At 47.2% G+C, this 26,704-nt stretch overlaps 1 protein-coding gene across 2 annotated transcripts in view; it reads left to right on the top strand.

The window, feature by feature from the left end:
* Window positions 1-26,704, top strand: part of FRMPD3 (FERM and PDZ domain containing 3) — a 68,355-nt gene that overhangs the window by 24,598 nt on the left and 17,053 nt on the right. For both annotated transcript variants that reach the window (XM_006050722.4, XM_006050718.4), the window contains exons 6-12: window positions 1,880-2,011; window positions 4,043-4,162; window positions 8,257-8,393; window positions 8,693-8,819; window positions 10,992-11,081; window positions 13,119-13,298; window positions 24,043-24,187. In XM_006050722.4, the coding sequence (XP_006050784.3) occupies window positions 1,880-2,011; window positions 4,043-4,162; window positions 8,257-8,393; window positions 8,693-8,819; window positions 10,992-11,081; window positions 13,119-13,298; window positions 24,043-24,187 (931 nt within the window). The remainder of the gene's footprint in view (window positions 1-1,879; window positions 2,012-4,042; window positions 4,163-8,256; window positions 8,394-8,692; window positions 8,820-10,991; window positions 11,082-13,118; window positions 13,299-24,042; window positions 24,188-26,704) is intronic.

Raw genomic sequence — 26,704 nt, 5'->3', positions numbered from 1 at the left:
CCTAAGAGGAGTTACCAGGTGTTCAGAATTGACTTTGCCAGCGATTCTCAGCCTGGGTCAGCATTGCCCCCTCCCAGGTAGTTTTTGGGAATGTCTGAGTGTATGTGGGGTCATCCCCATGGTTTGGCGTGCTACTGGCATGTAGTGTCTCAGGGTCAGAGATGCCAAGTGTCCCACAAGAAATGGAATAGTCCCCAAATGATGAAGAATTGTCCTGTCCAAAGTGCTAGTAGCAGCCGAGTTGCAAAACTCGAGGCTTTATTTAACCTGTGTTGATTGAACTGAGAGTTTCTTTGGAAGGCTTAGGCCTGGGTGGATTCCCCAGGGAACCTAGGACTAAAACACACTCCCAAAGCTGTCCTGAGGTGGTCTCTTGACTGTTGAAGGCTTCCGTCTATGGGACAGACATTAAAACTAAGCCACCCAGTGATGTCCAAGTGCCCTCCCAAGTCCAAGTCCAAGAAGTGGGTATGGGTGTGTCAGAATCTTCCTGTGTGTTACATCATGGACTGGTATGGCCATTGTTGATCTGTTCCCACACTGGAGCATTTACCACTCTCTTTTGCCTGAGTAGCTTCTCCAAGCATTCTCTCCCCTCGCAATGTCACCACCATTTGGTGCTTCCAGGTAGCCCCAGCTTTCCAAAACAATGGCAGCCCCTGGTTGGTGACCATACCCTGACTTCAGGGTGCACTGGCTGTTCATTGGAACTTGGACAGGTTGCCAAGCCACTTGTCCTGGAGAGGTACCTGAGTGAATTGACAGCCTGGCACGGGGGCCATTACACTTGTAATACAATTTGGCAATCACCAGCTTGGCCACCCACAGTCCCACTGCAGTTGAAAGGCAAAAACAACCTCATTTGTCCGTGCCAGCACTCCAGCAACACTGGGGCCTCTGTGACTACTTGCATAATACAAAGAGATACTCTCAAGTGCCCGCCAGTTTCCAGCCTGGCATTTGAATAGCGAACCGGCTTTCAGTGTTCACTGAGGGGCTTGTTTGGCAACCCTGGCTAGAAGGGAGCTTTGTATTCCCAAGTCTGCTTCTCTCTGGCCCTTGGAGGCTTGAGCCACGCTGACTCTAAAACACACATGTTAGAGGCCAGTGTATGCCGAAGTCACAGCAGGTAGATGGGAAGTCTCAGAACTGACATGTGGGCAGCCCCCACAGATCTGTTCCAGACACCCTAATATTAAAAGGCGGGCAGCAGAGCAGACGGAGCTTGGAAGTCATCAGATTCCTGACTGTACATAGAACATGTGATGTTGTTCCTCTGCATGGACACATTTTTCAAGTTGCTAAATTGATCATCTCTAAAAGCCAGTGACAAAGATGAATATTTTGCCAGTAACTGCAAGTCATTCAATTTAGATTATGAATCCAGAAATCATGTACCTTTGAAATCATGTAATTGTGGCCTCGGCTTTTGTTGATTCCTAAGTAAAGGGTTGCTGGACAAACCAGAGGGAACATCCTCATTTACGTGAGAAGCTGAGGGAAGAACCCACACCACACATGGCACTAAGGACAGGCTCAGGAGATCATTGGTTGAATGGAGAGGGGGGAGGGGGAGGAAGGGCCATGACCTTCTTTTGCCATCTACATGGACCAACCAAGTTTAGGAAGACCTCCCTTCACCCCTTCTGTGTTCTCCAGGGCCTAGGCCTCTGAACAACACTCCTAGGTCACTCTCTTCATCCTGGAGCCGTGTGCCTGGGCCACCCTGAAGGCCAGTGGCTCTGTCTGGCCCACTTTCCCACCCTCAGCCTTCTCCCCAGGACTCTCTTGATGTTCAGTCCCCTTCTGCCATGTTGGGTACAGAAAGTATCTTAGAGCTGGAAGGGATCTCTCTCTCAAGGCTCCTTTGTCTTTATAGGATGTGATGGTGACATTACAGGACCGGCTTTCCCTGAGGTACATTGAGCACTTTGCTCTTGTCCTTGAGTATGCCGGACCAGAACAGAACCACAAGTTCCTGCTTCTCCAGGACAAGCAGCCCCTGGCTTATGTAAGTGATTCCTCTGTCACAGCTTCATACCTTTGCAAGTGGCCTCTAGTAAACAAGAGGCCACCAGGCAATCTCTTACTGGAAAATTCATCATGACTTGCTCAGCCAGCTCCTAGAAGTCCCAGTTCTCAATCAAGGTCTATCCCAACCACCCACAGAGGCCTTTAAAAATGTCCCTTGAGGGACTTGCCTGGAAGTCTGGTGGTTAAGACTTCACCTTTCAATATAGGGGGTGTGAGTTTGATTCCTGGTCGGGCAGCTAAGATCCCACATGCCTCATGACCAAAAAAAAAATTAAAAACAGAACATAATAGAAGCAACATTGTAACAAATTCAATAGAGACTTTAAAAATGGTCCATATCCCAAAAAAGTTTTAAAGAAAATGTCTCTTGGGAATTCCCTGGTGGTCCAGTGGTTAGGACTCCCTATGTTTTCACTGCTGAGGGCCCAGGTTCAATCCCTGCTTGGGGAACTAAGATCCCACAAGCCACTCAGCTCAGCCAAAATAAATAAATAAATTCTTTAAAATGTCTCTTGTAACCTAAAAAAGGCATGACGGTTGTTAGTCTTGGTGGTCACTAGTTAGGGAAGGCGTGGAGTGGCAATTCATTGTGTGGAAGGCTGAGTTGAAGAGCAGTGTCAACTCCACCATCTCCTGCAGTCCCTGCCTGCTAGACTTTTCTGCCTCTGAGAGGACACTCAACCTTCAGATTAGCGCTGTAATATGGAAGAGTCAGCGAGTGGAGTCTGGTGAAACCCCCGAGGCTGACACATGTGGACTGAGGCGGGGCTGAGTGAAGCCAAGAATGGACAGTGTGTCACCCGTGTCACCCGTGTGACAGCCATGTCAAGTTCCAAAGCGGAGTAGGGGAAAGTGGCTTATCTTCCCAGCCTATGGAAACAAGCCAGTGAAATCCAGGATGGCTGGATAACGTTTCACTAATGGTGATTCACCACGAAGAGGAAGACAGGCAACCAGGGCCAATCAGTATTCCCAGGGAGTGCAGACCTCCCTGGCGGTCCAGTGGTTAAGAGTCTGTTCTCCCAATGCAGGGGGACACAGGTTTGGTCCTTGGTCAGGGAACTAAGATCCCACATGCCACATGGCATGGCCAAAGAAAGAAAGAATTTCTCATTTGCTTTAAAAAAAGGATATTCTCAGAGAGGGAGAGAAGGAGTTGGAGAGGGACGGCCAGAAAGAAATGTCTAAAGGAAGCAAAGCAAAAGCTGAAATGAGACACACCAAAATGAAAGGATTTAAGAGAGAGGGATTCTTCAAGGGTAGTTCTCAGTATGTAGTCCAGAGACTTAGGTTCCCACCTATGAAGGAAAAAAGGTGGATGTCCTGCCTGGATGGAGGCCTAATCACCTCCCTGCCCATCAGGGGAGCTTATGGATCCAACTGGTCTCTTGTTCCAAATGGGATTTTTAAGCATTTTTATTACGGATTCATGTTGATGTATGGCAAAACCAATACAATATTGTAAAGTAATTAGCCTCCAAATAAAATAAATAAATTTATAATTTAAAAAATCTCAAACATACACCAAAGTAGAAGGAATTGGATAATGAACCCTCATTACCCATCCCAGCTTCAGCAGTTACTGGCATATTGCTGGCTTGTTTCAGCTACACGTCCAAATAGGATTTTAAGTCTTTGATTTGGTTGCTCATCAGCAACTTCCTCTGCCAGAGGATGAGCCCCTCTGCAAGGCAAAGGCCCCACAGCAAGAAGAGTCAGAGAAGTTGCCGGGAGCCCTTTCTCCCTACCTTGTGTCCTGGGCCTTGGGTTGTTGATAAAGACCAAGTCATGGATCAGTGGTTTGAAAAATTCTAATCACTTTGGGTCAGAAGGGCAAAAAAGACTCCGCTTCTCATCACTTTCCCCGAGGGTAATTGGAATCAGCCAGGCAGAAGACAGAGTAGGAAATAGCACCTAGCTCTGCCCAGGGGGCCCTGAGCAGGCTCCTGCCACCCCAGCCATTGATTCCTGATCTCTTTTCCTCCCACCTCTCACTTCCGGGATTCAGGTAGTGAAGCGGACACACTATCATGGAATGAAATGCCTCTTCCGGATAAGCTTCTTTCCCAAAGACCCCGTGGAGCTGCTGCGTCGGGATCCTGCTGCTTTCGAGTACCTGTACATCCAGGTAGAGTCTGGTTTTGGGGTACACAGACAAACAGACCAATGGACAAACAAGCAGGCAGGCTGCTCTGCTGTCACAATGAAGTTGCTATGTAAATTTTTCCAACCTTCAGGTAGCTCTTTCCTTTTTGGCTACCATGGTAGGGCATGGTCAAGTTAGTTGGCCTGGCAACTTGGGCTGTCTGGGGCGCCAGTCTGTTTGTCTGTTTGTCTAGACAGATCCCATCAACATTCACGAGGAAACAACCCTGGTAACTCTGGCATCTTCACAGGATACCCTGGTTTAACAAGTGCATTTGGGTACCAGGAGGTCCCAGTCCTCAGTTCTAAGCTCCAGTAAGGAGACAGTTCCCAAATCAGTTCATCCAGAAACATTTGCCAAGCACTTACTCTGGGCCAGGCCCTGTGCTAGGTGCTGGCAATCACAGTGATCAAAGAACTGTCACAGATTGCTAGAGCTCAGACAGATATGTGCACAAATAAATACAAGACAGTGTGACAGGCACTATGAGGATGGCAGGCTACAATGTCAGTAGGGGTGCTCAGGAAGCAATTTGCCAACTCTTCCCTGGGTGAGGCATAGTGAAGGCTTCACAGTGGAAGGGATAGATGCATGCTTTTAGCCTTGAAGGATGAGTGAATGTTTGCTGGGTGCAGAGATGGATGTTTGGTTCAGCTATTTTGGAATTTGGTGACAAGACCTTGTCCACCTTGCCTTTCCCCTTTATGATGATGTGTTCGGCTATATTCCTTTTATACTGAAGATAGCTTTAGTGAGGTCTAATTGACACATAGCAAACTGCACATATTTAAAATGACAATTTGATAAGTTTTGACATATGTTTATATCCATGAAGCCATCACCACAATCAAGATATTAAACACATCCAACACCCCCAAAAGTCTCCTCAGTCTCCTTTGTAATTCATACCCCTATCCCCAGGCAGCCACTGACATGCTTTCTGTCACTGTAGATTAGTTTGCATTTTCTAGAGTTTTATAGGAACAAAATCATACAGTATAAACACTTACTTTGATCTTGCTTCTTTCACTCAGCATGATTTTGAGGCTCACTCATGTTGTTATGTGTATCAGTAATTCATTCCTTTTTATTGTTGAGTACTGTTCTATGGTATGGATATACAAAAATTTGTTTACCAGTCCACCTGCTGTTGGATATTTGGGTTGTCTGGTTTTGGCTACTACAAATAAAGGTTCTATGAACATTCATATACAAGTCTTTGTATGATATATGCTTTCTTTTCTCTTGGGTAAATACCTAAGAATGGAATGACCTGATCATATGGTAGATCTATCTTTCCTTAATTTCTTGAAGAAATTCCAATACTGTTTTCCAAGGTGGCTGGGCCATTTTACATTCACACCAGCCATGTGCTAAAGTCCCAGTTTCTCTACACCCTCATCAGCACTTGGCAGTATTTTTAAATTTCCATCATTCTAATAGGGTATAGAAGTATCTCATTCTGGTTTTCATTTGCATTTCCCTAATGACTAATGATGTTGAACACCTTTTCATGTGCCTCTTTGTCATCATGCATCATTTTTGGTGAAGTATCTATTCAAATCTTTTGCCCACTTTTTAAGTTGGGGTTGTTTGTTTACTTATTAGGGAGTTTTGAGAGTTATTTGTGTATTCTAGATACAAGTTGTTTATTGGATGTGTTATTTGCAATTATGTCATCCCAGTCTCTAAACAGTGTCTTTCACAGAGCAGAAGTTTGAATTTTGATGAAGTCCAATTTGTCAATTTGTTTGTTTTATGGATTGTGCTTATGGTGTCATATTTAAGAAATCTTTGCTGAGCCCAAGTTCACAAAGATTTTGCTATTGTTTTTTTCTAAAAGCATTATCATTTTAGGCTCTGCATTTAGATCTGTGATCCATTTTGAGTTAACTTTAGTATGTGGTACAAAGTATTGATCAGATTTCTTTCTTTTTTCCATATGGATATCCAATTGTTCCAGACCATTTATTAAAAAGAGCATCCTTTCTTCCCATTAGTTGCCTTTGTGCTTATGTGAAAAATCAGTTGTCTGTATATGTGTGGGTCATTTCTGAAGTCTCTCTTCTATTCTGTTGATCTGCTTGTCAATCTTTATGCCACCATCACACTTTTTTGATTACTGAGGCTTTTTATTGATTATTATTATTTTTATTGATTACTGAAGCTTTTTAACAAGTCTTAAAATCAGGTAGTGTTTGTCCTCCAAATTTGTTCTTTTTCAAAACTGTTTTGGCCATTCTAGGACCTTTGCATTTGTGTGTGAATTTTAGAATTAGATGGTTAGTTTCTATCCCAAACCTGCTGTGCTTCTGATCGAGATTGTGTTGAATCTATACATTGGTTTGAATCTTCCAACCCATGAAGACAGTATATTTCTATATTTCTTAAGGTCTTCTGTAATTTTTCTCAACAGTTTTTTGTACTTTTCAGTGTATAGGTCTTTCACATATTTTGACAGATTGTCCTTAATAATTTCATGTTTTTGATGCTATTAGAAATGGTTTTGATTTTCAATTTTAGGTTCTGATGGTTGCAAACATGTAGAAATATGGTTGGTTTTGTATATTGATTATGTTGATACTGAAATATTGATTATATCCTGCAACCTTGTTAACTCATTAGTTCTAGTAGATTTTTTTGTTGATTCTGTTGGATTTTCTACATAGATGATCATTGATAAAGCATTCCTTTTACACTCTCTCCTCTGCTGTAGTGATACCACTGTGGCTCTCTAGTCTCTCAGCTTATTCTGGTTCCACCTGAACACAATGGGCAACTGGTCTAACCTAGGCTGATCCTTGATAGCTGGGATTCTGACCTTCAGGGTCTGAGGGTTTTCTTACCTTTGGCCATTAATTCCAGGAGATCCTTTTTAGGATAGCATAGGGAAGATCATGGCATCTGGTCCCATCACTTCATGGGAAATAGATGGGGAAACAGTGGAAACAGTGTCAGACTTTATTTTGGGGGGCTCCAAAATCACTGTAGATGGTGATTGCAGCCATGAAATTAAAAGACGCTTACTCCTTGGAAGGAAAGTTATGACCAACCTAGATAGCATATTAAAAAGCAGAGACATTACTTTGCCAACAAAGGTCCATCTAGTCAAGGCTATGGTTTTTCCAGTGGTCATGTATGGATGTAAGAGTTGGACTGTGAAGAAAGCTGAGCACTGAAGAATTGATGCTTTTGAACTGTGGTGTTGGAGAAGACTCTTGAGAGTCCCTTGAACTGCAAGGAGATCCAACCAGTCCATTCTAAAGGAGATCAGTCCTGGGTGTTCATTGGAAGGACTGATGCTAAAGCTGAAACTCCAATACTTTGGCCACCTCATGCAAAGAGTTGACTCATTGGAAAAGATTCTGATGTTGGGAAGGATTGGGGGCAGGAGGAGAAGGGGACGACAGAGGATGAGATGGCTGGATGGCGTCACCGACTCGATGGACATGAGTTTGGGTGAACTCCAGGAGTTGGTGATGGACAGGGAGGCCTGGCGTGCTGTGATTCATGGGGTTGCAAAGAGTTGGACACAACTGTGCGACTGAACTGAACTGAGGGAAGACTGACTCATTATTGCTTTTGATCTTCAGACACCAAGGAAAAGAATATCTGCCCCATGCCTGCCATCCGTCTCTCACTGTGGGCTTCTGGGCCAGAGCCCTATAGAGAATCCCTCCCAGTGTCTCTCTTATTTTGTTTTTATCTGAGCTGGTAGAGGAGCCTCAGATGGCTGGGGGTGAACAGTGGTGAGTATAGGCCCCAGAGAAAAGGCAGAAAGGTCTCTTGGAACAGGAGGAAAGAAGGGAAGTATTGCCATGTCTCACTTCTGTAGTGCCCTAGACATTCTACCTGTTTGTGCCTTGCCATTGTGTGTACCTGGCACTGAGAAGGGGGCAGTCAACTATCCGCTGAATGAAGCAAATAGTATCTCTTCCCCAAGGGCAGAACCTTCCTCTTCCCTTTCATCTGGGATTCTTACTGACACCAGGATTCTCTTCTGGGATGTAAGGGAGTCCGTGGTGCAGTGGCTGAAAGATCTCTAACTGATGGGTTTGGACTGCCCTCTCTCACAGAGTCGGAATGATGTCATCCGAGAACGCTTTGGAATGGACCCCAAGCCGGAGATGCTTTTGGGCCTTGCTGCCCTACACATCTATATCACTGTCTCAGCTACTCGACCTAGTCAGAAGATCTCGCTCAAGAATGTGGAGTGAGTTGTGCCAGGGCCCTTCAGGAGGGGGGCACATAGCCACACAGGGAGAAGGTACAGTGGTTGAGCTGTGCTATGCTTTTGAGGACCATGGGCCTGGGATGGGAGTGAGAACTGGACTTCCTCAAACCCCCTAGACCAAGATGCCCTTGAGCTCCAGCTCCTACTTGCCTGCCTCCTGCCTCCCCTAGTCTCCATTCCTCCACCTCTGTCTCCAATTTCACTCCATTTCTGTCTTGCCATCTTCCTTTCCTGTCTCACTTTGTCCTTCTAATTTCCTACTTTTCTTCTGCTTTTAGGAAGGAGTGGGGCCTGGAACCCTTTCTTCCCCCCTCCCTCCTACAGGGCATCAAAGAGAAGACCCTCCGGAAATCTCTCTCTCAGCAGCTGAAGGCACACCAAACACATCCTTCCAGTGGCACCAAGGTATCCAGAGTCAGCCCCGGGGCCCCCTGCTGGGGCACTAGTGGCATTGGGGGACTCCTGCTTGGTTTCCCAGCAAGTCTGGTCTTCTGGGGACTCTCCCCACTGTTTTTGACCTGGATACACATCCAGCTTGACCAGATATGGAGGATGATTGTGGAGATTTTTCCCCAAGCCTGAGCCTCCCCCAGAGACAGCTCAGTGGCAAGTTACTGGGACAGCTCAGGATCCTCAAAGCAAAGGGACCAAGATGCAGGCAGAAAAAATTCTTGGGTTGTTTCACCGATTTAGTCATTGCTGATGAAGCACCTGTTGTGTGGACAAGCCCCAAACCCTGAATAGACACATTTCCCATGGAAACGACTCCTCTGTCCTCCATTAGCTTTCTAGTTCGTCAGTCCTGGTACAGGGAGATAAAAGCCCAACCCCATGGGACAAGGTCTGACCTGGATAACAGAACTCCAGATCACTGCTGGTCACTCCAGGTCACGTTGAGGGCTCAGGTCACTGCTGTACTTTCCTTCCCTTTCTGGGGTGCCCTCTGAGGGACTCCCACTCCCTGCCTCCCCAGCCCTGCAGGCCCTTCTCTGACTTGTAAGGCTCAGTCCACTTGCCTCCTAAGAGGCGGTGGTGAGAGGCCCCAGAATCCACATGCAGATGGAGACACAAGACACAGGTGCCCTCTTATATCACACCCATTCCAGATTCCCTGCATTCCCAACTAGCTTCTCTTTTAAGATGCAAATTTCCCCGGAGAGTTAAGCCATTCCTACCTTGCTGTGCATATTTAATCAGATTGTTTTCTTCCCAGTGGAGAGTTTCAGGGCTCCTAACCATCTCCTCAGCAAACATTATTTTTGAGCGCCACCTCCCCCCTACCCCCACCACACCCCCGCCCAGCACTTGGGCTGGAGACATAAAGATGAAGAAAGCAGAGTCTCTGCCCTGAGTCAAGCATAGGCTGGTGGGAAAACCAGAGGCAGTCACAACACAGTGCAATCCAACTCATGCAGGTTCCCTGGAAGCTTAGAGGAGGAACAGCCAGCCCAGCCTGAAGGAGATTGAAAAAGCCAGGAACTGGTGCATTTGATGCCAGTTGTTCAGTCTCAGTCGTGTCCGACTCTGAGACCCCATGGACTGCAGCATGCCAGGCCTCCCTGTCCTTCACTATCTCCTAGAGTTGGCTCAAACTCATGTGCATTGAGTTGGTGATGCCATCTAATGCCAGAGATGGGTCTTAAAGGACAGATAGGAGTTTGTCTAGACGAGTTGCAGGGAGGAACATCCCCAGGCAGAGAAATCTGACATAAACCAGTAGAGAGGGTTCAAGAAACCTTCCTGGGTAGGGTGCAGGCAAGAGAAGAGGCCAGAGAGGTTGGCAGGAACCTGTTCATGGAGGGCCTCATGTGCTGTGGAAAGGGATTATCCTTCATCCTGTAAGCAGCACAGAGCCATCAAAGGGTTTAATTGGGCAGCTGATGTGATTTAAGTTTTAGGCTGCTCCCTCTCACTGAAGATGTGAAGGGAAATGAGTGTTGGTACTGAAGGTAACATGGCTGACAGATGCAAATGGCAGACCTTGAGGCAATGACCATGGAGCTAGAGAAGAGGGATGGTAGGGTGGAGAGGGAGTTAAGAGGTAGAATCAAGATGATTTGGTGACATGAGAGGCTGAGGGAAGAGTCCAGTGTGACTTGCAGGTTTCTGGCCTGAATGCCCAGGGAATGCCTGGACCACTGTTGGAAATTTTTCTGCCAGAGGAAGAGCAGGGTGGGGACTTAGGAGTTCTCAGGATAAAGGTATCGAGTTGGGGATGGCCAGCACCTAGTGGTCATCAGGGATCTCAGGAGAGAGGTATAGATGTTATGGGGTGTTGAAGTTGGGGAAATGCATTGAGATTAACCCAGGAAAAAAATGAGTAAGCTGAATTCTTCAGGAATGAGGACCTGGAGGTAGCAGGAGGGTTTAGGAAGGGGGGTGGGATGCTAAAGTCTGGCAAGAGCTGTCCAAACTGGAACCTTCCTGTGATTCTTTCCCAAAGGTCCCACAGTGGGGCTTGCTGGCTGGTCTGACTACTGCCTATCCAAAGCTGTTGACCCTCCTTCCTAAAAACATGGGTTTGCTTTTCCTCTGCACCTCAAGTTTCTCACACTTCTGGGTGGGTTGTTTTCACAGGGCTCTGCAATTCAGGCCAAACTCCAGTATCTTCGAATTCTGAATGAACTTCCAACGTTCACGGGCGTTTTGTTCAACACTGTGGGCCTGGTAAGTGAGGCCAGTGAGGGGGTGGGAGCTCTTTAGGGGCACTTGTCCTTGGGTGGGGGGACAGAAGGGACTCCATTAGATCTTTTGGGTGGCATTCCCTATCAGTGAATATTTCTAAAAGACTTCCCTCCCCTTCCTCCTTCTCCCTATTGGGTCCTGTGGTGGTCTTGTCCCACCTCTGGTAAAATGGTTAAAGTAGGAGGCAAAAATTAATAAATAAATAAAGTAAAATGTAAAAACTTTCGGGAATTCCCTGGCAGTCCAGTGGTTAGAACATGGTGCTGTTGCTGCCAAGGCCCTGGGTTCGATCCCTGGTTGGGGAACTAAGATCCCACAGGCCATGTGGTGCCGCCCAAAAATAAAATGTAAAGTAGGAGACAATATTTGTTTTCAGCATCCCTCCAGGCTCTTTTGTGCCTCCTATTCTCAATTTCAGGGGTCAGCAAACTTTTTTTGTAAAGGGCCAGATAAGTGAATTGCATAGGCTTGGCAGGCAGGCCACAAGGGTCCCTGTCACAACCACTCAGCCCTGCCATTGTGGCACAAGAGTGGCCATCAACAGTGCATAAACAAATGGGCCTGGCTCTGTTCCAATATCTCTTTGTTTACGGATGCTGAAATGTGAATTTCATGTGATTTTTATGTGTCACAAAATATGGTTCTTTGGAATTGTTTCCACCCATTTAAGAATGTACAAAACCATTCTCAGTTTGTGGGTTGGACAAAAACTGGCAGAGGACTGGATTTGGCCTGTGGGCCAGAATTTGCCAACCCCTGCCCTATTTCATTGTTCTTACCCATATTCCCTCAGTCCCCCAGCCTGGATGCCCCTTGCACCAGCCCCCACCCAGGGCCTTCAGTATAGCAATGCTCCTCTGAGGTAGGGCATAAGTGGTCCCCCTAAGACTGTGCCCCAGGCTAGTTTACCCTAGTGTGCTTCTGTGAAAGGAAATTCAAATCATTTGCTTACTGGATCCAGGTGTTAGTCATGCTCTGGGGAACACGCTGTCATGCTCGTGGGGCACACTGATGGAAAGCCACTTATCAAAGTGTCTAGAACAGATGGAAGAGGTTCCTTGGGGTGATGCTAATGCCAGGGAATGGGCTGGCAGAGGACTCAGGCTTGATGGCACCAAGGAGCCTGTCAGGACCACTTAAGGGAATCTAGTCCATCAGGCACAGAGGTGACCATTTACGTACTGAGATTTGAGGATCCTGGGAAGTCCACTGCTGAAATTCTTATAGATCATTCCTCTGGGGTAAGACTACTGTGGTCCCTATTACGTGTGTGTGCACTTAGTTGTGTCCGACTCTTTGCGACCCAATAGACTGTAGCCCACCAGTCTCCTTTGTCCATGGGATTTCCCAGGCAAGAATACTGGAGTGGGTAGCCATTCCCTTCTCCAGGGGATCTTCCTGACCCATGGATCGAACCCATATCTCCTGCATTGCAGGGGATTCTTTACTGTTGAGTCAACTGGGGAAGCCCATAGTGCCTATTCAAGAGAGCAAATTGCTTCTTAGGGAGGGAGATCCCCCTCCAGGCTACTTTGTCAGTTTAGCTTTTAGCATGAGGTGAGAAGTGCAAGCTGTTGGTGGGGGAGGGTAAAGACCAAACACAGGATGCCACCTGTTCAGACAGAGCACCAAGGGAGACTTGAGTGGCCCAAGGCAACCAATGGAAAAATCTCTGGGGTTTAGTAGGACAAGGGTACTTCAAAGGCACCAAAACAGACCTCACCTATTTGATGATTTTGCTAGAACTAGCCCTGTTGCTGCCCACTTCACTCTCCCTGGTACTGAGGCTAAGGTGTCCATTTAGACCAATGATCCAGGGCCCTGTCCTGGGAACAGGGGCATCCCAGACCATTTTCCCTTCGAGGTTGTCTTCTTGCCCTGACCCTGAGCTCCAGATATTTCCAGATCTCCCAACAGAACCAGTCCAATGCCTGTTTTGTCTTTCCGCCTTCCACCTCCTCTTCCCCACTTCCTCTGCCCTGCTTTCTGTGAATGCTGTGCACCACGCTGGGGCCCCAGGATGAGAAGCAGTCAGCCACCACCCTCCTGGTGGGACCCCGTCACGGCATCAGCCATGTTATTGACCTCAAAACCAACCTCACCACTGTGCTGTCCGAGTTCAGCAAGATCAGCAAGATCCAGCTGTTCCGGGAGAACCAGGGCGTGGCCCGGGTGGAGACCAGCATCATGGATGCCAAGGTAAGTCCAGCTTCGAGGGGTTCCTTCCCAGGAACAGGCCTGGGGAAGAGAGGAAGAAGTAAACTTGACAAATAGTTTTAGCCCATGAGGTGAGGTTCAGTGATTCTGAAGTGGTTCAGATCCTGGGCCTTTGGGGGCTTATCTTTCTTCCTCTTTTCAACCCTCTGGGACATGCTATCTTGACCTCATTTTTTTTTAACCACCTTTGCAATTTAAAAAAAAATTTTGATTTATTTATTTATCAGCTGTACTGGATCTTCATTGCTGCACAGGCTTTTCTGCATGGGCTTTTCTCTAGTTGCGATGAGTGGGGGCTACTCTTCGTTTCGGTGCACGGGCTTCTCGTTGCCTCTCATTGTGGAACATGGGCTCTAGGGCACATTAGTTGCAGCTTCTGGACTCAAGAGTACAGGCTCAGTTGTGGGATCTTCCAAGACCAGAGATTCAACCGGAGTCTCCTGCATTGGCAGGCAGGTTCTTTACCACTGAGCCACCAGGGAGGCCCTTGACCCCCTATTAAGGTCAGCCCATGCTAGGGAAGGCTAGAAAGTGTCTGATCTACCCATGAGAGGTTTTTAGCAATGGGCACAGAGATTGGGGAACTTGGAATTACCCCTAGGCCATCTCTTCCCAATCCTTCTCGTGTCATAGCACACATAGGACTTGATATTCATGTGGGGCATTGGGGTAAATGGACCAGCCCCTGGGACTCTGGCCTCCCCAGCCCCGCCCCCGGATTCCCCCGAGGCCGAAGGGATGTGTGCACACCATTTGGGTGCCATAGGTGCACACACTTGGATTCATCGAGGAGGGGAGTGTCTGAGTATGTGGACAGAACCAAGGGGTCCTGGGGGAACAGGGAGCAGGCAGAGCCTCGTCCCCATTTCACCTTCCAGAGTCAAGTTCTTCTAGGATCTTATAACCTTTCCCATATATCAGCTCCTTCAGACTGGCAAGCAGCTGTCACAGAATCTGGCAGCCGTGATCAGCCGCCCCCTCTATGGCTCTCCTGTTTGAACACCCAGTGACCAGTGTGGATGGGGGGCAGGCCTGCCTGCCAGCTGGCAGAAGCTGTTAGAGGAGGTGCAAGTTTCCTTTCTTAATCTTAAAGGATTTCCCAGGGGGAGATATTGTTAGCAGATTAAGAGGTGGAATGTTTGCTGTTTCTAAAAGAGCAAATTATTTATTTTTGTCTTTGTGAAACCCAGGAAGCTTTAATATATTAATTTTTTCCACCTGTGATTCACAGGCTTTCCATTGGTTTAGGAACCTTCCTGGAGCCAGTATTTAATTGGCTTGTGGCCACTTCCTCAACCAATGATTGCTGGCCTCCTCAGATGTTGTTGGGTGAAAAGCCAAACAGACAGGGAAGTAGGGGAGGAAAGACAAGACATACAGGGAAGATATGACTTCCTGAGAAATTAAAAGGGTTTAAAACTGAGAAACGGGTTTCCAGCTGAGTCTCCTGTTTGGAGAGTGATTCTCAACATTGGCTACACAACAGAATTTCCTTTAGAGTTTTTTTTTTTTTTAATACAGATGACTGAACCCTGTTCCCAGAGTTTGTGATTTAATTGGTCAGGCTGCAGCCTGAGCATCAGGATTTCTTTCTTTTTCAGTTCCCTGGTGATTCTGTAGTACAGTCAAGTTTGAGAACCACTGACCTCTGCATCCGTGGTTCTGGGAGGAACCAGCCCCCACAGAGTTGCTGGATGTTGCCTGAGTGAGGAACCCTCCTCTCATTTCTAGGAGTGACCTGGCCACAGTTGTGGGCATGAATGCCACCCAGGAGGGGTCACACTCTTATTGGGGAGACTCACAAAGGCACATGACCTGCCTTAATCATACCACATCATAACATGTATGGACCTCTGGAATCAGATGGACCAGGTTCAAATCTCAGCTGTGCCACTTCCTAGCTGTGTGGCCTTGAGAAAGTGTCTTAACCTCTCTGAACACTGATTTCCTCAACTGCAAAATGGAGTGCCTGTCTCCAAAGGTCGTCATTCAGAATTAAATGAGAAAATGAGGTAAAATGTCTTAGGACACTGTCTGACACAGAGTAAGTACTCAACAAATGCAACCTATTATTTTTGCCAATGCAAAACAACATTGAGGAAAAGTTCATATGAAGTCAATTTTGTGGTTAAGTGTGGTGTGGAACCATTGGAGAAGGCAATGGCAACCCACTCCAGTGTTCTTGCCTGGAGAATCCCAGGGACGGGGGAGCCTGGTGGGCTGCTGTCTATGGAGTCGCACAGAGTCGGACACGACTGAAGTGACTTAGCAGCAGCAGCAGCAGCAGTGGTGTGGAACCTGGAACAAAAGAAGAGGAAGGGGTTAATCAGAACTTGCTTCCCACAGGAGAGTGTTTGAAGCTGGATCTTGAAGTGATAGGCATGGATTAGCAAGGAGAAGTGGGATGTGTTCACAGACAGAGAGCAAGCACGGAAATAAGTAAGCCATATGTGCGGGTCGATAAGCATAGTTGCTTGGCTGGAGAGGAGAATAATGAGAAAAGAGATTGGAGAGAGATTGGGGGTGGGCAGAACGAGCTGGTGAAAAGTTTCAAAGGCCAGTCCGAGGAATTGAGATTCAGTGTGTTAGAATACTAGGAATCCACTGTAGGCCCTTGAAGAGAGGAATGACAAGCCAAAATCTGACTGGGACCAGTGTACCAGATGGATGTTTGCAAGGCTAATGCGAAGCCAGGGAGGCAGAGAGGGGAAAGTAGTGCAAGTACAAGGGTGAAGTGACCAGGGCAGGGTCTGAACTGGAGGAATAGCTGTGATAATGGACAAGAGTGAGGGTGAGACATAGAATCACTACGAGTTTGCTTGCATATCCCCATACACATTTCTCTCTTACACACACAATGCAGAGATCTTATACCTAACCCTTGCTGCCTGCTGCCTGTATCCTGAATGCACTGAAGCACGGTGCCGTGCAGACGGCTCACAGACGGTCCACACTGTGGCTGGGTGAGGTGGTGAGACACTACATCACAGGGCAAACAGGACATCTTGTTGGTGCATGGAGGGGGCTATGAGAAGGTTATGCTTTGCTGAGTGAGAAGCAGCAAATCACTAGGTAGATGATACAACCATCAAGTGGTAGATAGATCAGATTGGCTCTACTTAAAGGCACTGATAAAATGCATATGAGAAACCACGGGAGAATTCTAATTTATATTAAAATGTTTCTATTTTGTCAAAAGGTTTATCATGTGTGGTAAGCAGAATCATGCACCTCCCCTAAAATTCCCATGCCCTGAGCCCAAGATCCTGTGAATACACTATGTTATATGGGAAGGGGAATTGTGGTTGTAGATGGAATTAAGATTGCTAGTCAGCTGACTTTAAAATAAATAGATGAGCCTGGATTATCCAGGTGGGCCCAGTGTCAACATAAGGGTCCTTGTAAGTGGAAGAGGGAGACAGAAGAGAAGGTCAGAGTGGTGTGATGTGAGAAGGAATCAGCCCAACCTTGCTGGCCTTGAAGATGGAAGAAGGGACCATGAACCAAGGAATGTGGACAGCCTCTAGAAGCCAGAAAAGGCAAGGAAACCCGTTCTCCTCTAAAGCCTCCAGAAGGGACGCAGGCCTGCCTACCCTTGATTTTAGCCCATGAGACTTGTGTCAAACTTCTGATATCCAGAACTGTAAGAGAATACACATGTACTGTTTAAATCACTAAGTTTAATTTGTTACAGAAGCAACAGGAAACTAAGATTCCTTCAAATAGGAAGCTCTCATTCACTCCATTAAAGTGTCATTTCTTTGATAAATGTTTCATCTGCAACCCAACTTCTGTTAGCATAAAATCTGACGCATCTGTGTTCAGAGATGTCTGACATGAGCATCTCCTTTTACAAGTCAGTGCCCTATGAAATGGACAGGGAAGTGTCCCTTTCTTGGGTAAACTGGCACAATTGGTGATATACTGGTAGGAGGAAAAGAGGAAGGGTGGGGACAAAATGATCCAGGCTTCATTAGGCAGTCATTTACTATGAATTTACTGTTGCTTGGAAGGACACTAAACCCAATGGGAGATACAAAGATGAAAACAAACAAAAACAAAAACATGGCTCCTAGCCCTCAAGAAGCTTACTGTCTTGTAGGAGAGAAAGAAGTACACCTTTATATGCATACCAAAGAAGGTACCTTAGAAGAGGTAGCAAGATCATGTTAGAGTACGTGCATGTATGCTCAGTCACGTCCAACTTTTTGTGACCCCATGGACTGTAGCCCACCAGGCTACTCTGTCCATGGGATTTCCCAGGCAAGAACACTGGGGTGGGTTACCATTTCCTCCTCGATGCAGAGACTGAAACTGTGTCTCTTGAGTCTCCTGCATTGGCTTCCATGTTCTTAACATGGGAAGACCATGTTAGAATACAGAGGAGTGTGAAATTAATTCTGGCTGGGGGATTAAGGAAGCTTCCAGGAGGCACTTTATATTAGCAGGATCTGTGGTTACCAAGCAGTGCCTCTTCCATATATGTGCACAAGGAGGAGGATTTGGGAAGACAGTTTGGGAAGCTCTGCACTGGAGGGTGACTTCCTGGGCTCAGTAGGAGTCTCTCTGTAGGGCCAGTGTCGTGCTGGACCCAGCTCACACAGGCACATAAGAGCTGATTGGGCATATGTATCTCTCCCAACTCTGCATTCAGTGAGGTCATATTGATAACTGGAAAGCAGCCATGGTGGGAGTATGTATGCCAGGGAAGTTAGCAAACGCTACAAATCAGAACTTTGGAGAACTGGTTGTTAAATGTTTACCAGCATACCACTGCATGAGGTACACTGAGGAAAGACTCTTTGAACTTCCTGAACAAGGAACATGAAGTTACAAACCAGAATTGGCCATTTCCCCCTAGATGTGCTATTCTGGTTTGGGAATATTCTGGAAGGGCCTTAATAACTGAGACTGTTCACTTAAGGCAGTCAGCTCTGACTGCACATTTGATTCACATATGGAGATTTAAAAACCACTGGCTACCCAGGCCCTTCTCTTCAAACCATTTAAAAACCAGAATTTCTGGGGATGAGGTCAGGAATAGATAAGTTTTTGAAGCTTCCCAGGTGATTCTAATGTGCATCTGGCCTGAGAACCACTGCCTTAAAGTGCTATTCTGCCTTGCCCCCGAATTGGCTGACTATTACAATTAGCCTTTCCTGGTGCTGTGGAGGCAAGAATGCAAAGGCACCAGTCCCCTGGGACTCAAGGACAACCATCTTGTTCCTTACTCCTCCAGGCCTCTAAATTCCCATTTTTTTCCTGTTTTCAGGGATGTTAGTGTGAGCTGAGGCTCCCCCAAGGCCAGTCCCCTCCCTAGCTGGCATCCCCAAGTGCTGGGTGCCTTCAAACTCCCAGAGCACCCCAGGAAGGTGGTGCTAGAGCATGTCAGATGAATCCCTGCTGTACCTTCTCAGGGCTGGCCATGCCTCCAACTCCATTCTCCTCTTCTTTTCCATTTGAAGATGGCTTGCGCCTATTTAAGGGCTTCCCCAGTGGCTCACACAGTGAAGAATCTACCTGCAATGTCAGAGACCTGGGTTCAATCCCTGGGTCAGGAAGATTCCCTGGAGAAGGGAATGGTAGCCCACTCCAGTATTCTTACCTGGAGAATCCCATGGACAGAGGAGCCTGGTAGGCTACATCCATGGGGTTGCAAAGAGCTGGACGCGATTGTCACTTTCACTTTTTCACTGGGCCTATTTAGTTACAGTTTTCACTCAGTTTACTTGCTCTGAGTGAGGTAAACATGAGGTAGTCTGCAAATATCTTTCTCCAGGAGACAGCAGTCTGGGACTGAGATGGCTCTGGGCCATTACCATACCCTATTACCACGGAAACCCATAAGGGGGGGAAAGAAATCATCACACTAAAGTCCCAAAGGATCTCTTGTGGCCCAGTGTGTCTCCTGTTGTCATGTTTGAGCCTTATTGCTCTAGTGGTTTCTGTCGGGACAAGCATTACATTAGGCGTCATGATCATTAAAATCCTATTTAAAATAAAATGTTGTTTTTGAAGGTTTCTAAGAAAACCTATCCAATCTCTCTGCTTGCCTGCCTCTGATTAGATTTTTTTTTTTTTACCCCTGATGGCAAAAACTGCCTCTGTTCCTTTCACGAGCTACATTTGGCCCCTTCTGGAGCCAATTGGGTTGTATGGGAATGCAGATGAGAGGCTGCTGATGTGCTTTGCTGAGCCAACTCAGGCTACGTTTGGCCCTCTCTGGGCATAAGATTTTGTTTCATACTGTTTTATTACTGACATTGGGCCATAGTGGGGGAGGAGAGAAGAGGGGACATTGAAGGCAGACAGTTCAGTCAATCAGCCAGTTAGGCACTCAGCCTCTGATCTATCCATTGGCCAGCTAGCCAGCTAACCAGTCAAGATGTCAGGCTGTTAGGCATTCTGCCTGCCCTGCAGCCAGCTCATCAGCCAGGGCATCAGTGAGTCAGACTGCTTGCAGCCAGCTAGTCTGTCATCAGTCTGTCCATCAGTCAGTCAGCCTGTGCTTTGGTCCAGTGGTCTCTCATTCTGTCAGTCAATGCCATTTCCGCAAAGAACCTCTCTCCAGCTTCTGAACCCAAAGTAGTCAGCCATGCACACATTCACACCCACCCACCCACCAGTCCAGTACATTCTATGTTCTGATCGGTCTCTCTACTTTCCCTTCATATTGGGTGGCACTAGTTGTAAAGAACCACCTGCCAAGGCAGGATACATAGAGACAAGGGTTCAATCCCTGGCTCAGGAAGATCCCCTGGGGAAGGGAATGGCAACCCACTCCAGTATTCTTGCCTGGGGAATCCCATGCATAGAGGAGCCTGGCAGGCTACAGTCCATGGGATCGGAAAGAGTCAGACACGACTGAAGTAACTTAGCATGCACACACACTTTCCCTTCGTAGTGCTTATCACACCTTGTAATCATATTCCTTTGTATGATTACTTCATTTATTTTTTTGGCTGCACTGAGAGGCTTGTGGGATCTTAGTTCCCCAACCAGGTATTGAACTGAGACCACCACAGTGAAAGTGCTGAGTCCTAGTCACTGGGGAAGTTCCCTTCATTTATATCTTATTTCCTGATGGATTATAAGCTCCATGAGGGCAGGACCTATGTTGGCCCCACTCGAGGATGAACAGCTGCATCTCTCAGGGGGTCATGTGGTCCTTGAGCCTTTTAGCCAGTGTGTAGTGGCTTGCTAGGTGGACAGGGCATGGGAGCATTTCAGCCAGAGGGAACAGCATAGGTTAAGGTATGAGAGGGCAAAGACACAAGGCCTGTCTAGCACCTTGTAAATGATGTGACGTTGCTGTAGCATATGGTGAAGGACAGTGATGAGAGGAGTCAGAGTTAGTGGAAGATGTGCTTGGAGCTGTAGGTTGGGTCACGAGAGGCTTTGTGTGATGTTGGAAGGCAGTAGATTTTAGGTGATGAGATATTAAAGATTTTAAGTGAGCGTTGTGTTTTAGACAGGTGCTCAGGCCGCAAGATGGAGGTGAAGTGAGTAGAGACTAGAAGCAAAGAGGCTGGGACTTCCCTGGTGGTCTAGTAGTTAGGACTCTGTGCTTCCACTACAGGGGCATGGGTTTGCTCTCTGGTCAGGAACTGAGATCCCATATGCTGTGCAGCATGGCCGGGAAAAAAAAAAAAAAGGCAGGCCAATCAGGAGGCTATCAAAGGTCCTCAGGTTAGTGTATCCTCACCTTTTCCTAATCATGAAAATATCAAAATTTGTATGGCCCACTGGAATAAACAGATGAGGCAGTTTTAGCCAGAGGCTGAGGGGCTCAGGATCTCAGCACACTTGTGACCCATTTACAGGTACCTTGAGAAGATTTGGTCTTAGAGGAAGATTATGAGGGTCCAGAATGAAGCAATGGCCATGATGTCTGTGAATGCTCCAGAGGCCAGCCTAGCTTGTAGTAATGGCAAGAGGCCTTAGTAATGGCAGTAGCAGCTATCTACACCCACTCTATGTATCCTTCTGCTGTTGGTGGCAGGGGGTGAGGCAGAAAGGAAGGGGATCTTATTCTCCCCCTGCCTCACCACCCCATCCCATTCCCCTCTGTCTCTACTTTGTTGTACACAAAGTTGACCATTCTGTGGTGATTGAGAAGCATGTGTTAACTGGAGGTACAAACGTCTCCTCTACCCCTTCCAAACAATGATTCAAAGGTAGTGTCTCATCCCTGGTCCCTTTGTCACTGGAGAATAGAGTCATTGCTCTTCTGGGTAAAGATGGTTCCTTTTTGTTTTTTTCCTGATAGTGTTGAATGAGTTCCACAGGAGCATCACTAACTCACTGTCTGTGGGGCAGAATCCAAAATGCCTTACTGTGGCGTGCAGTATAATTAGATGAACAATAACTATTAAACAACTTAGGATAGGATTCAATCCAGCACAAAACTGTGTGATATAGACCCAGCATGGTACAAGCTCTGAGATAGGAAAAGAGTTCAAGAGGGGAATGGACTAGAAATAGTGACTTTGGGATCCCTAGCTCAAAAATGAAAGTTGATGTCTGAGGACTGAGCCTGAGACATCAGGTTCCAGGGAGGTCACACAAGAAGAGACCTAGAGAGAGAGAGAGAGAGAGAGAGAGAGAGAGACAAATGTGGTCAGAGCTTATAGAACTAGAGCACAGTGTCATCTCTCGGAAACAGAAGTCCAGAGAAGAATTTCCAAAGGACTATGAGATCACTGTTGACAAATGAAACAAGCTGAGAGGTGTGAATGTGAATACAGACTATTGTATTTAGTTGGAAAGTAGCTTTACTCATAGATTAGGTGGCAAACTATGAAGCAAACCTGACCCAGCAGCACCTGTTTCTAGAAATAGTTTTTGGAGAAGACCACCACACCCATTTGTTTAGCCTACAGATTATCTATGGCTTTTTTCACATTACAATAGCAGAGCTGTAACACAGCCTGTGTGGCCTACCAGGCCTAAAATGTTTACTATCTCGCCCTTTGCAGAAAAAGTTTGCCAATCCCTGGTCTATATGAACTGAAAATATTCAATGCAAGCTATGTTTCAGGATCCTGAGAGATAGCAAAAAAACTGACTGGTACAACTTTAGCTAAAAGCTGAGCTGGTTTGGATTCAGAATTGTTCCCAAGGTGATGGTCCAGCCAAACAGGGCTCGTCAAGTTGGTGACCAAGTTCCATCAAGTGTTTGTGATGTGCCTTTTTACTGCTACTGCCCTGAAAGTAGAAGTGTTAGTCGCTCATTCGTGTCCGACTCTGTGACCCCATGGACTGTAGCCGACCAGGCTCCTCTGTCCGTGGGGTTTCTCCAGGCAACAATACTAGAATGGGTAGCTACTCCTTTCTGCAAGGGATCTTCCTGACCCAGGGATCGAACCCAGGTCTCCTGAATTGCAGGCAGATTCTTTACTGTCTGAGCTATCAAGAAAGCCCCTAGTAGGGTCCTAATCACCCCTCACCTGGACTGTTGTAGTAGCTTCTTCACTAGTCAGAGGAGGCTCATTCCCTCCTCTTAATTCCTTTTGCTCTTAATGCTTGGTCCAGAAACACTCAAAAGACAAGATGACGCATGACCCCATGGCTTCCTCTTCAGCTAGTCTTCAGTGGTCTTTACCTGGAGGCCACTTCCCTATGGCAGGGAAAATACTCTCATGGCTGGCTTCAGTCTGACCCAAATTTATTTTCAAGCCACACTTGAAGAATACAGATATTGGGAAGGTTTCTGGAAAAGGTGTAGGTGTTTTTTTGGGTTGGGGTTTTTGGGGGGGGTTTTGGTATATCATTGCCAGGTCTTTGAAGTAGTCAGCTAGCTAACCCCAAGATTAATTTGATTGATTTAGGGTCAGGAACAGAAGTCAACAGAGTATGCTAGTATTTTCCAGTGTGGGTTAAATAAAACAACCCCCCCCCCAAAAAAAAGCAGCCCTGCTACTATGAGATGTTCTATAAAAATAGATTTTTTTGATCAAATTATTGGAAAAAGTTGCAGTATTAAAGCCCTCCTCTTGAAGTTTCACAGCGCACATTAATATATTAAAGGATCTGAGAATTCCCATAAGTATAATTGTGTGCATAGCTTTGTTTAACTCATTGTTTCACATACATATTTGACCAAGAAACTCTTTTAAGTGGCACTGATTAACACTGTGAGGGCACTTTGGGAAACAGAGGGAAATGGGGGGAACAGCATGCAGGTCTGAGCAGGACTACAGACCAGAAAGACTTTGTGGCCCAGAAGACACAGGGAGGACTGGATTGCTCAGAGTGTCCATGTCCGGGGAGCTGTTCTGGGTATCATAGCAGGTTATAGAGTTGAGTAAGAGATAGTCCATGCATTTGAGGAACTTCCTGTCAAGGATCTTCCCCGACCTAGCCTAGACTCCCAGGTTTAGCCTTGTTCTCTCAGCAGGCTTGCCCATCTGCTGAGCCTCAATAAACCCAAACAGCCACACAGCAGTCATGTGATGTTATATAATTTTAGTCTGTTTCAGTAAAAGTGGTTCATTAAATGTGTAATTAAAGGTTGATTTAGTTTTGATACATGGGGAAGAGTTGACTATAAATAAATTCTCAAATCAGAAGAAATTATCTGTCAGCCTAGGTGCCTTAATGTGGGGTTCAGAAAGGATGTTCTCATAACTATACAAGTCATCTTGTCTTTGCTGTTGTTCTCCTGGACATGTACCTGTTCCCCTCCCTCCTGCCTCCTCACGTTTTTCTCCTGTCTCTCCCCCAGCCTCTGGTGCTGTTGATGGAGTGGCCCGAAGCCACCAACTTTGCCTGCCTGATTGCGGGGTACTGCCGCCTCCTGCTGGATTCCAAGAAGATGGTCTTCTCCAGGCCCGCCAGCCAGCCTCTACCACCTCCAATGATCAAGGCAGGTAGGGCTCAGCCTGAGTTTTCAGTGTCTCAGAGGCCCTTTGGACCCTGCAGACATGGAGGAAGGCTCACCCCTTTCTTCCAGCTCCTGGTTTACCAGGAGTCCCTGATACACCATTGCGTCTCCCCTGGCCCAAGCCAGTGGAAAAGACAGCTGGCCTTCATATGGGCCTGTCCCACAAAGGATGCCGGTAACAATACATTGTGTCTGAGTTGGTCAACAAGCATAACATAAAAATAGCAAACGAGCAATCCATAGAACCAATTGGAGAATCACATGGGATCTAAGGCAAAGCTTTAGAGGTACAGTGATCTAGGAGAGATGCACAGATGTCCTGGCGCAGTTGAAAATGAAGCTAAAACCTTTCTTTTATTCATCAGAGTGGGCACTGACAGAGCTGCCTGGAGTAAGAGGCCATGGAAGGCGGGGGTAGGAAGGGCTATGCAAGCCCAGCAAGAGGCTCAGAGATAGGAGGGAATGATCACTAGGATCAGATAGAGTCAAGGGCTGCCCCCCAACAGAAGGCTTCCCAGTGAGGCAACTCAGTGTATCACCCAGAGCTGTGCTGGTGATGCGACACATAGGGGCCTTAGGACAAATCAGCCCAGTCCAGATACTGCTGTCCTGAACCACAGTAGGAGGAGAGGGAGGAGACCCAAAGAACAGACATTCCATGTACTACACCTGAGGCTTGGCTTGTCCCAGCACCCAAACATCGTGGGCGGAAGTTGAGACTGACTGCCTAGGAGTCGCCTTCCTCCATGCTGACGAATCCATCCGCTTGCCTTGCCGCTTGTCTCTTCTCTTTAAGGCTATCTTGGTTTGCAGTATGGTTACCTGTGATGTAGAGCGAGGAGTAGAAACACACTTCCAGGGGATGAACCAGCAGCCTGTGGGCTGTGTACACTCACACCCACCCTCTCACTTCATGATCTCTTCATCACGAATGTGGTGACAAGCCTGTGTTTACATCTCATCGCATTGCTCACAGGAATTATTATTATTTTATTTGGCTGTGCCAGGTTTTAGTTGCAGCATGCGGGATATTCCATCTTTGTGTGGCATGCAGGATCTTTTTTTTTTTAAGTTGTGGCATGTGAACTCTTAGTTATGGCATGTGGGATCTAGTCCCCTGACCAGGGATCAAACCCAGGCTCCGTTTCATTGGGAGCTTGGAGTCTTAGCCACTGGACCACTGGGGAAGCCCCTGACCAAACGAATTAGAAGGCAATCCACCAAACACAGATGTAGGAAAGGATCAGTGGCCTTAAGGCACATGAAGGAGGTTGTACGTAGAGAAGCATAGGAAGTGACTTAGAATAGAAGGAGCCGAGGGGCTGAGCTGCCATCCGCACTATCAAACCTCTGATGGTCAAAGGATGCCAAGGCCAGCGTTAACCTTGTCAGTGTCGCCTGTGGTCTTCCTCTCTGTCATCACATCCAGTGATACCTCTTACTGAACAGCACCAAGAGGGAGACATGGAAAAGGAAAGCCAGAAAGAAAAGCCTGGAACCCAGCTGAGGACCAGGTGTGGAAATGACGGTTGTTTAAAGGGATCCACTTTCACAAGACCCTGGGAGTGACTCTGCCAGTCCCACCCGGCCTGACAAAGTGTTTCTGTCATCCCACCCTAGCCAATGCTGTCCTTAAATACTCTCCTTGCTGTGGGGACAATGGCACCAAGTAAGCGGCACAGGCTTCTGTGTCCTGGCAGTTCCACTGAGCACATTGTATGTTGCAACCCTGCTGCTATTCCAAAGGCAAATCCATTTCTCATGGAGGTGTTGCAGCCTGGAAAGAGGTTTCCAAAAAACTGGACGTGGCTTTTGGTCCTTCCTGATTCCTGGGAGCCCCCTTGGGCCTGCAGAGTGATGGGGGCTCAGGCTGTCTCTACCATAGGGCCTCACTTGTCCATGTGGGAGCCACACAGACCACAGTGGTATCCCTGCTGTTTGCAGTGCTTCACCTCCCCAAGGCCTTGAGTCCACAGCAGGGCCTAGTTGTGTGGCCTTTGGGACTGTCAGATGCTGGGTTCAACAACAGCCACCCAGTGTTCTCAGCCAGTGGCACAGGGCAAGCCTCCCGGCTCTGCCTGTCAGGGGCTGGTGTGCACTTCTTCTCCCTTGGCCCCAAGGACAGGCTAGAAAGACAGCAATGGGTACCACTGAGGAGCCCTCTGCCCAGGTTACAGTGAGGGGCCATCAGTCCCTGGTACAAAGCTGAGATGGCTTTCCTCTGTTGGCCCGCACTTTCATTTCAGAACAGAAGGTCCAGTGCTGTGTTACTTAGCCAAGGCCTATAGGGAAAAGGAATCCTGCCAACTTCAGTTGGGCTTTACCTTCAGGAACCAAAGCTCCAGACCACTCAGGGCCTGGTCTCCCTGGCCTGCTCTCTATTCTTGTCCCTCGGCAGTTACCGGCTGCCAGCTAGCTCGACTCAGTTCTCAGCTGGCTGGGCCAAAAGGATGCTGTTAAACCCACAAGTAGAAAAGAAAAAGCACCTCCTCTCCTCTGAGAC

This window comes from Bubalus bubalis, chromosome X (genome assembly GCF_019923935.1).
Source record: "Bubalus bubalis isolate 160015118507 breed Murrah chromosome X, NDDB_SH_1, whole genome shotgun sequence".
Classification (NCBI taxonomy): Eukaryota; Metazoa; Chordata; class Mammalia; order Artiodactyla; family Bovidae; genus Bubalus; species Bubalus bubalis.
Note: the sequence above shows the minus strand (reverse complement) of the source record. Positions and strands in the feature narration are given on the sequence as shown.